Here is an 11372-nt window from a genome sequence, read left to right as displayed (position 1 = left end):
CTTGGAAAAAGTAATCAGTGAATGTTCTTGTCTTATCCAATACATGGGTTGGTCTGTTATGATGCTAGTCGAGTGTGCACGAGGTCCTTGCCATACACTATGCAGGGCTCCAATGGGACTCCCAATGTTAAACACCTAGCCACCTAGCATTTTGGGATCCCTGGCTGCGTATACGTATTCTACTGTTTACCAACAGCCGGACTGTATGCTGGGGACACATGGAGTGCGTTCCAATATGCAACCTTGTGTCCTCACGTTTTGCTGATGCCCCGCCTCCATGGAGAAAACAATTACGTTTCCCTGCTGTCAGCCTAGCCAAAACAATTTTTGGGGAATTATTATTCATTCACCATCCAGTTTGAAATGAGAAATTGACTTGACAATTGAGCTTTTGCGAGATATTGAAATATAATGCTGTTGTTAGTGATGTCATCACAACGTATTACTTCCTGGTACGAGGCCACAAGCACAAGTGGAGGACACAAGGTCGCATATTGGAACGCACCCATGGAAGCAAAATTAGGTAAGTGAAGAGAGACTGAATTCTGGGGGTGGCAGCTGTGCTGTCCCCACGCTTGATTTCTGGGGTGTATGATGTGAGAGTGAGAGTAGTGCAAAGAGATGAGTATACAACACATCCACAGAACATTTATTCGTCTGGAACGTAAGCATCATTGTGTTGTCAATGGTTTTATTGACAGAAAGAACATAAAAAAACACCAGGTTATTCGAAGGGTATAAATGCAGTATCCATACAGAGCTTCATATTTACAACTTTGCTGCATTTTGAAGTGTGATGATATAGTAGCTTTAGACAATGTAACAAATGTGACACATTTGACAATGTAACCACAATGTTGTTTGAGTGTCTGTGACTGTAAGTGAGGTTTGGTAGACACACAACATGTACACATTCAAACACAAAATGCAAATGGACAATGCCCTACGCCCCAAATCCAAGATAAACTGTGACAAACCAAAACAAAGGGGGAAAAAATCTACCAAATGTATAGTTATTTATTTCAACTTGGATTTAATTATTTGTAGTTGTTCTTCTCATTGATATGATTGTTCTTCTGGTTGGTTTATTTGCATTTGTTTTATTATTATTTTATTTTTTAGCTTTCGTCATCCTTAAGAGCAGCTTGGTGAGCATTGTCCGACTCATGATTGGCATGATTGACCTCTTCCTCAACTTCCGGTTCCTCTACATTTGCTGAGTCTTTTTTCTTCTTTCTCCCCATGCAACAGAACGTTGCCATGGACAGGAAGACACCAGACAGAAGCAGCTCACTCCCGGCCATGTAGAAAACCATATCGTACCTCTTGAAGAGATCCACCAAGCGTCCTGTGAACGGGAATGTAAAATGTCAAGCATACTTCAAAATGCCTTCACTGATGGGCATTCTAGTTCTTTCATGATGCATGATGATCATTCACAAAATTAGTTATTTTCATGAATATTTAGTTAGTAAATAAAATAATATTTACTGGTCTGACCAAAGTACAGTAAGTTTTGCAGCCAAAGATTATCTATTTATGTGAATTCAATGGTGGAGAAGAAGATCCTTTTTTTTTAAATTAAAAGCATAAAAAGGGTAAATTTCCAAAGCACAGTGAATACTTAGAAATTGATAGTGGTGGTGAATATAAAATAAAAAAAACTAAATACAAAATTTCAATTTCAGGCAGAGCAAAGGCAAAGACTAACCAACTGTTTCAGGCATATGAAGGCTAACAACTAATTCACAATGAAATCCAAGTCTAATTTTCAACAAGATTTAAGCAGTACTATACATGGGTTCTAAATGTTTGTTTTCTCCTGGCTGCGCGACACTAGCTGCGCACAACTCAACCTTTGATTGTTGGAAACCGCTGTCAGTAAAAAAATAGCTCACGTGATTGGCTGCCAGTGTCTTTCCAAGCCTCACAACATCGTGTTTATAAACACGGTGAACCCATGTATTAAATGAGCTGTAACTGGAGGTCAGGTCAGAGCCTGCTAAAAGAGTGCCCTTGTAGATGGTAGGCCTCCGCTAAAGCCAGCTGGGAACAATAACAACATTTTAATCAGATTTAGCCATTTTAAGGCTTTAGCCATTGTGCATTCCAAGAAGCTGGTAAATTTGCAGAAGGATACGTGCAGGTGTGGGCGAGTTATTTTGCAAACCAACCAACAAACAAACCAATAAACAAATCCTTGGCAATCACGGCGACAACAAATACAGTAGCTGTGCAATTCTGACTGTAAGACCAAGGGTACAAGTCATAGTAGTTCCTCGCGTCCTTTCCTGTTGCTTGCGGCCTCTTGCCTCAGTGTCGCGCTGTCGCCTCTGTGGTGTAAACAATTTCCTCACTGTCAACCTAGACAAGGCAACTTTTCGAGGGCATTTTCCCCATTCGACATCCTGATTGCAAATGAGAGAATGACTCTTGAATTGTGCTTTTGCAAGATGTTGAATAATACTTCGATGGCATCCAGCCTTACACATCACAAGGGCTCAAGCAACAGGAAAGGACACGAGGAACTATAATGACTTGTACCCTAGGTTTTACAGACAGAGTTGCATAGTTAGCCTTGTATTGCTGCAAATTAGAAGAGAGAATTATAGCCCCACTTCAATGGCTGTGCTCGTTTCGTGGCTCTTTTCGAAGTTGTGCTATGGGACACAAAATCGCACAAAAAGGAGGCGATTCGGTAAGCTTTTTTGCTACGTGGAGTTGGTAAAAACAAACGTGTATTGTGAGTCAATTAGGAGTAAAAAAAAGTTTCACAAATCATGTGAAGAGGGTGGTGCTAGAACGATCCATTGACTCTCGTTAGCTTAGCTGCATACTGCCCCACAGAGGGACTCGGAATCAACACAGTGCCTAAAATGAAAAATAAGACCATTTACCTTCTTAACAAAGCCAGGGCAGTGATTTTAACAATGTTTTGCCCCAAAATAGTGGCATACTCCTTTAAGGCTTGTGGCAACCTTAAGCTACGTACACACACATCTCTTCTATTTACTAGCTTCTCGCTTGCTCGCCTAGTCACCACTCTCTCATGGAACGTTCGCTGAAAGTTCCTGCGGCTTTAACTGCCAATGTACAGGCGAGAAGTACCGAACTCTGCATTCCAATTGGTTACTTGTTTACTCGCCTCGCTCCAAGTTAAAGTATTTGGGATCCGCCCACATCGCATCGCTTGTACAGATACTCGCCTGCTCGTCTCACTGGAACACATTGACATTCTATTGACTTCATTCGCTGAGCGAGTAACTAGTAGCGACATGTGTGAACCTAGCTTTACCGAGGGGCTAAATACCTCCTACACTCACCAGCAGAGGGTGGTCCGAGGAGCACGCCCACGGCTTCGAAGAGCAGCACCAGGCCCAGGGCGCTGGGGAAACTTCCGGTGCCCACGATGCCCATCAGCACCTCGAACTGCAGCGAGCCCACCATACCGTACGAGATCCCGAAGAAGACGCAGAAGATCACCATGCCCATGTAGGTGTCGTTCTTAGCCGAGCAGACGTCCGTCAGGCCGTTGAAGAGCAGGGCAATACTGAAGAAGTAGGCCATGCGGGGCCGCACCCAGCTGAGGCCCGCGATCATGCCGCACGTAGGCCGCGCGAAGATGTCAATGAAGCCAATAATGGAGAGCAGGAAGGCTGCGTCGCGGTCCGGCACGCCCTGGGTAAAAAGGGTCAAAGGTTCAAGGTCAGGTCTATTGTCAATTTCTTGTTGAGCTAAAAGAAAGAAGACAAAAAAAACACGCACATCTGTCTCAATACCACTGGATGTTGGACTAAGTAATGTAATTTGGTAGCCAGGTCGCGCCCTCCTAGTGACACCTTCGGCGTTGCAACTAGTTAGGTCAAAAGCAATGCAAGTACTTTCCGAGTTCCTGAAAATATGGGAACTCCTTTCACTTTATCGGGAGCAGTGGTGTAGTCTACGTAGAATGCAAGTACTTTCCGAGTTCCTGAAAATATGGGAACTCCTTTCACTTTATCGGGAGCAGTGGTGTAGTCTACGTAGAACGCAGGTATACGGAGTATACCCACTTCTAAATTTTAGGGACTTCAGTATACTCACTTAACATTGATTGATCCATTGTTTAGAATAGCATAAATATAGTATAGCATACCCACTTCAAAAAATGCTCGAATATACAGTATACCCACTTCAAAAAAGTAGACTACACCGCTGATCGGGAGGCAAACAACCATAAGCAAACCAAGGGAGGCGGGTCAACCATGCCGTTTGGGAAATGTTAATTATTATGCTCTTGGTCAGACCAAGTCTCGAAGAGATTTGAATGTCAATAATAATCGGGCTAGTAATTTGGACCAACGAGCCAGCCACGCCACGCTCCTGTTTCCCCTTGTTTTTATAGGCCACTTCGGGTAGCATGCCCGTCATCACAAACGTCATAAGAAAGAGAAGCGGGAGCCTGGTGGTCCTTATTGTCAATTTCTTCAAGTACACACTGGACATACAAAGGAAATGAAAATGCATCTCTCACTATCCTCTTTATATTTCTCACTAATCCTGTACCTAACCCAAACATTACTTTTGTTTCACTTCTACTTACCGGTAATATACCTCTGTTGTAATGTAATGTAATTTAATATGCTAAAGCACCTGTTCCTTGGTGTAAGCTAACTAAGTACAATGTAATGTCAGCTAAGGCTATGCGATATAATCTCGTGCTAAAGTACCTGTATGTGGTCCTTAGTTTAGCTATGTGTAATTAAATGTAATGTTGTATCATCTAAAGGTAATGTAGTGCAAAATAATGTAAGCAAGGGTAATGTAATGTAATGTTCAAAAGCACATGGTACTTGGTGTTCGATAATTCAGAAGTGTAATTCAGTGAAGTGTAATGCATGTAATGTCAGTAAAGAGTAATGTTTTCTTTTTTTCTTGCCTCCGCCGAAGCAGAGCTTCCAAAAATACCGTAAACTCGGAGGTGTTCCCCTCCACGGAAATCTTTAGAAAAAGGCGAAAGATTTATGCGGGATGAAGAGAAACCCAAGCGATGAGCAAAGTATATAATGTAATGTAATGTGATGTTCTCAAGTACCTGCTCTTTAGTGTCAACTAAGTGTACTGCAATGTAATGTCAACTAATGGTAATGTTATGTAATAAAAAGTAATGTAATGTTAACTAATGATGATGTTATGTAATGTAATGTAATGTAATGTCAAGTAATGGCTATATGTAACATAATGCAGTGGTTCCCAACCTATGGGTCGGGACCCAGCCTATGGGTCGCCAAAGATCCACGGGGGGTCGCGAAGCCCTCTTGAGTTTTAAGGGGTTTCGTTTTAATGCCATATGTAGCCCATGTTGAATAAATGACAAATGCATAGAAGCAACAAAATTTAAGTGCTACATTAAACATTTATTCTGTTTTTGAACAAAGACGAATTGAGGAATAAAATTATGACTAAAATGAGTTTTCGGAGGAGACAGAGCGTATCAAGTGACTTCCTCTCATGCGGGCGCTGGGTCACCAAAGCTTACAATAGTAAAAACATGGGTCCCTGAAGAAAAAGGTTGGGAACCACTGACATAATTTAATGTAATGTAATGTAATGTAATGTAATGCCATGTGCTAATGTACCTGGTCCTTGGCGTAGTTGACTAGCAGCACGGTGGGCGTGAACAGGCCCAGCACCACGATGAATTTGCAGATGATGTAGATGATGAGGCCGCGGTCACGCAGCACGCTGAAGTCCAGCAGCTTCTTCTTGGGCGGCTTCTTGGCGGCCTTTTTGGCGTGCGCTGCGTTGTTCTCCTTCCCCGGCTTGGACGGCAGCATCTCCTTCAGTTCCTGGGCGTCGGCCTCCACCCCAGCAGGCACCTATGCGTTTCATTACATTATTACATCACATTGCGTTACTGTACATTACATTGCACGTCACACTTATGACACTTTTATCCAAAACAAAGACACAACGAGGACATACTGGTAATTACCGTGCATACAATATCTGGAGTAATTCAGAGTATACAGATACTTGGGTTAGTGAATAATTATACATTATAATATATAAAATACTATATATAAAATACTTTCAACAAAAGGAGAAAAAGAAAACTAATTAACCTTCTAATTAACCATTCTTTTAAAAAAAAAATTGGGGGCTTTTATGCCTCTTTTGGAGACAGGAGAGTGAGAGAGACAGGAAATGAGTGGGAGAGAGAGACGGCCTGGGGAAGGATCTGCAAATGGCTGGAATCAAACCCGGGTCGCCGGACTGCAACCGGCTGGGCCACTAATTAAATAACCTTCTTCGCGATAAGCCCCCCACATTTGGGCTTGCATGCCCACCCATGGGGACCCCGGTTCAAGTCCGGCCAGGGTCATTTCCCGATCCTCCCCTGTCTCTCTGTCCCATTCGCTTCCTATCACCATCTTTAACTGTCCTTTCAAATAAAGGCACAAAAGCCCTTAATACATTATATATTACAAAAACCAAAAAAAAACTAACCTTCTTGATCTTGCCCAGCAGGGGCCTCATGAGGGCTCCGCAGGCGCAGCAGTTGAGCAGCAGGCCGCCCATGATGAGGAAGCCGCCTCTCCAGCCGTACTTGTCCACCAGGAGCTGGCCCAGCGGCGACAGGGCAGAGAGGAAGACCGGGCTCCCCGCCGCGGCCAGCCCATTGGCCAGCGGCCGCCGCTTGTCGAAGTAGCTGCCCAGCATGATGAGCGACGGCTGGAAGTTGAGGGCCAGGCCGAGACCTGCGGAGAGACACGGCAATTAACGATAGGGATGAAATAATGCATCATAATAATTAATATAATATATTATAATATAATATAATATAATATAATGTAATATAATAATTGCATTATATGTTTATTATTATTTCTTATTATTTCATCCCTATAATATAGCCTAATATAATATAATATAATATAATATAAAAGTATAAACAATAAATACCAAGAATAATTTGCAATGGAGAAATGGGCCAAAATACAGAGTAGTACATGTGTCCACCTAGTTAACAACTAATCAAAGAGCCTGTTGTCAGTTTTGGTTCATAAATGGCACCATATTGACTATTAACCTCTTACTGCAGACGGGATTTTTACGGAATTCTGAGGCATTTTGTTGATACTGCATTCAGCATTAATTATATCAAGTTTTATAAGTAGTTGAGAGGTCGATGACGGCTTAAATGAAAGAAGACAAAATGGCCAAAACAACCATTAAACCCTAGTTGTTCATTTGCGTCATAAAATGTCAATTTCAGATGGTCAAGTGAAGAGAAAATGTAAAAAAAATGTACTTTTAAACATTTTTTTGTTTGTCTGTGAATGCAAGTCTGTTGAGTGATGGGGTAAGAAAAAACTAAACATGATCGAATTCCACATGGTCTTGGGAAGTAAAATCCAAAGTTACAAGTACATGCGTTGAACTAAGCCGGTGCTGTGCATGCATATGTATAGGGTGCAATTGGCCTTCCAAATGCGCCAAAATGTCAAAAAAGCTCGTCACGCTTAAACGAATGCAACAGACAAAAGATGGAAATTGTTGTATGTCTGGTGCCATGGGCGCATACCTGGCCCAACCCCCTCTGCACAATGTATGTCCATTCGTAGAAACATTTTTGACTAAGTACAAAACATCCCAATTAAATCATGACAACAGCCACTAAAATATATTATAAATCATCTCAATAAGGTAGTAATAGCTAGCAGGTAAGAGACTCACCTGTCAGTACACCTGCGGTCAGGTAGAGATGGATGATGCTGGTGGCAAATGAGGCGCTAATCATCCCCGCTGAGGCCAGCAGCCCTCCCAGCAGCATCACTGGACGACACCCAAACTTGTTCACCATGATGCTGGACACTGGACCTGACAATACAAAGAGGTACAAGGACATTTCAATGTATACAAACATGCCAGGTAAATGTACAAAAGTAAGTTGCCCTACTGCCTTAAGTTTGTAAGTTAACCCAACTTGAGATTTTGATTTCTAAGTTGACACAAATACGCTTACGCTCAGTTAACTTAAAAACTTAAGGCAGCAGGGCAACGCAGTTTTTCATAGTGTTCACACAGTCGAGACTGGGTTGAGTAGGACCTGCAGATTGCAACTCTAAAATTGTGCCTGTATAGAGAGGGGTCGGGGGAGGTAAGTGGGCATACAAGAGAATGTCTTTCCACCACACAGGAACTCCATAAAGGCACAGATGAAATGTTGTGAATCAAAACAAATAACTAATACTAATTATAATAACAATAATAATAACCACATATCAAAAATAGCAATACTGTAACTGTCTTTATCCAGCACAATTCATACCACAAGCAGCACAAAGCTTCAACAGGAGAAAAGTAAGAAAGTCATAATCATTCTTTTCACGATTCAAGGCAGCTTTTTAAACTTAGGATTCTTTATTTTCCATTAAACTCCATGTAACGGAAATGTATCTTTGGTAGTGGCATATGGACACAAAAAAAACAAAACACACATCCCACCTTAAACAGGCGAGAAAACCGAAAAAGTAATCGATCATTATTCCTAACCTATAGCGCCAGCGATTGTATATAGTCTATTCTCTGTGCTAGCGTTTCTCAACAGGGGCTCTATAGATCCCCAGGGGACAGCCCCCGGGGAGCACTGATTAAAGAGACAGCTGAGGGACCCTAGTGTTATTATCATGATGTCGGGAGCCTCCACTTGATGAGGGAAGGGTTGCCTGGTTAACACTAAACCATATCACAAGTGAGATAGGGTCTAGAGACCTGTAGAGCACTGTTCTAACCTGAGCCAAGGTGCGCTTGAGCAAGGCAGCTAACTGATAACCCTACACTGCTCCAGGGGCTGTAACCAATACCCTGTAAAAACAATACCCTGTAATGTAATGCAATGTAATGTAATGTACACTGTAAAACATTGCAAGCCAGTATAACATAAAGAAATAAGTTATCCTGCTGCCTTACATTTGTAAGTTAACTCAACCTGAGTCTCTCAAGGCTTTAATAAGTTGAGTTAACTTACAAACTTAAGGCAGCAGGGCAAGTAACTTTTTAAGTTGAACTGTCTGCAATGGTTTACATTGTGTAGTGCAGGGGTTCCCAATCTTTACCATGACAAGGCCCCACATATACCGGTAGATTCCAGCCAAGGCCCCCCTTACCTGGGCTGTGACACGCTATTTTTTTTTGCGCACCCGGTTTCACAACTCGATGAAGTTGATGCATTCCTAAAGCCACACAAGTACTTCAGAAAGCATAGCCTACATTGTTTAGCTTTTTTTTGTTTATGTTGGCTTCATAAGCTATTCAATTTATTAAATTATTTGTTATATTTTGCTATATTTTTCCTGCCACCCTGCCGCGGCCCCCCTAGTACCCCCTCACGGCCCCCCAGGGGTCCCCAGCCCCCACTTTGAAAACCACTGGTGTAGTGTATAATGCACTGTTCTACCCTGAACTGTACAGCATGTCATAATAAGTTGAGTTAACTTACAAACTTAAGGCAGCAGGGCAACTTACTTTTTAATTTTAACTGTCTGCAATGTTTTACATTGTGTAGTGTCAGCACTGTTCTAACCTGAGCCGTACAGCATGGCGAGGATGATGGAGGAGATCCAGGCCGTGTCGCTGTAGCCACAGCCCAGGTCCTTCATCAGCTCCTTGAAGTAAACGCTGACGGCCTTGGGGAAGGCGTAGGAGAAGCCGGTGATGACGAAGCAGCCAATCAGGATGACCCAGCCCCAGCCGCCGTCCGGAGGGCTGGGGGCCTCGCGCTCCACCCTGCTGGAGCCCATCTCGTCTCACACACCTGGTCACCTGGAGAGAGAAAGAAAAAAAAAGTTACAAGTTGCATTACACCAGTGGTTCTCAACCTTTTTTGGCATGGGACCCCATTTTGATATCCCAAATTTCTGGGGACCCCATACCCATTGTTTTCATGACAAAAATGAAAACATGGCTGAGCTACATACACGTAAGTTGTAGGTTATTAAACCTATAGATATTTAGGACAATCTTTTGTAAGTAGTGTTTCAAAGAGGATGTTGAATAGTTATGTTATATTAATTAGTAATGTTTAATTCTACTGTCCCTCCCTACAGTCATGGAAGCTGACTGGGGTGGGGAAGAAGGGCCCGTTGTCTCGTCCCTGGTACACCCCCTGATGATATGGTGTGTGTTTCGAGGGGGTCCTTTCAGGTGATTTTGACCTGGCCTGGCCAAAGCAACCCTGATTACTTTCATTAGATACAGTATAACAAAGTATGTGACACCATGTCACATTATACACCTACATTATAGCCTATCTTAGTGTAAGGGTTGGGATTAGGTGTGTACAGTGAGTATAAGCACATAATATTTCCAATGACACAGGTAGTTACACTAAAAAGTGCACTACATAATTAAGTGTTACTCAACAACATTTTGAGTGTTACCGCCCGGAGCTTAAATGGATGAGTTGAGGGGATACATATTCAGAGGTTAAGTGTATTTTTTTCCGTAGAGCAAGAGTCAACCTGCAAATGAAGAATAAAAGCGTTGACTAACAGATGATGTGACAGCAGCTCCATCTCTTCTCACACACATCACCTGGAAGGTTAACAAAAACACTCCAGTTGGCATAAATTGTAGGGTGTGGGCTTACATTGACAAGTTGGGGCACTCAGGGGGTCAATTTTTGTGTGGCCTTTTTTACTTGATTTGATAGGACAGGGTGAGAGGTGGACAGGAAGTGAATCAGGAGAGAGACAGGGAGGGGTCGCCAAAGGACCTTGGCCGGGAAACGAACCTGAATCAGCCGCATGGCAGGCGAGTGCCCTACCGGTTGGCCACAGCAGGGCCTAGGAGGTCAATATTAAATAGGCTATCTCTCTATTCTACCAAAACATGTGTGAGAAAATTTGAGCGCAACATAGCTCAAGAGATTGGGCTTCTCTGCAAAGCTAGAAAGCAAAAATAAATGTATATAAATGTATGACATACATTGTAGTCCTATGCTGATTTTCTTTTCTTTCGTTGTTTTTACCTCTGCCAAGGAGGTTGTGTTTTCGGTTGTGTTGGTTTGTTTGTTTGTCAGTCAGCAGGATAACTCAAAAAGTTATGCACAGATTTTGAAGAATTTTTGTGTTGTGGAGTTGTTGGAAATGACAAAAGGAACAAGTGATGATTAAATGTTAATGTTAAACAGGTGATCCAGGAATTTTAAAAAAGATTCTTCACCATTGCGGGATAGGGTGAATTTTGACATTCAGGTTTCTAACACAAAAACAGGGCAGAAAGACTTGAAATGGAAAAAAAGGATGTAACCCCATGGCCTTGGCGGAGGTTTGCGCTCTCTGTGTGCTTGTTGTTTTAAGTTGCATTCATTCATTTATTTATTCATT

At 42.4% G+C, this 11372-nt stretch overlaps 1 protein-coding gene and 1 non-coding gene across 3 annotated transcripts; both read right to left on the bottom strand.

Moving 5' to 3' along the window:
- Nucleotides 1-711: 711 nt before the first annotated feature.
- On the bottom strand, nt 712-9796 carry slc16a8 (solute carrier family 16 member 8). Of its 2 annotated transcripts, none has more exons than XM_063221267.1 (6): nt 9569-9796; nt 7720-7863; nt 6475-6740; nt 5619-5840; nt 3324-3678; nt 712-1348 (listed from the first exon to the last, which is right to left on the bottom strand). In XM_063221267.1, exons 1-6 carry the CDS (start codon nt 9783-9785, stop codon nt 1119-1121), a joined length of 1434 nt encoding a protein of 477 aa, XP_063077337.1. In that variant the 5' UTR covers nt 9786-9796; the 3' UTR covers nt 712-1118. The 2 variants fall into 2 exon arrangements, with proteins under 2 accessions (XP_063077337.1, XP_063077336.1); XM_063221266.1 differs by having other exon boundaries at nt 5619-5858; nt 6490-6740.
- Nucleotides 4917-5030, bottom strand: LOC134468052 (U5 spliceosomal RNA). The gene has a single exon (XR_010038692.1). It is a non-coding gene; the product is annotated as a U5 spliceosomal RNA (small nuclear RNA).
- Nucleotides 9797-11372: the final 1576 nt, after the last annotated feature.

This window comes from Engraulis encrasicolus, chromosome 17, assembly GCF_034702125.1.
Source record: "Engraulis encrasicolus isolate BLACKSEA-1 chromosome 17, IST_EnEncr_1.0, whole genome shotgun sequence".
Classification (NCBI taxonomy): domain Eukaryota; kingdom Metazoa; phylum Chordata; class Actinopteri; order Clupeiformes; family Engraulidae; genus Engraulis; species Engraulis encrasicolus.
This window is presented reverse-complemented; position numbering and strand designations above follow the sequence as displayed.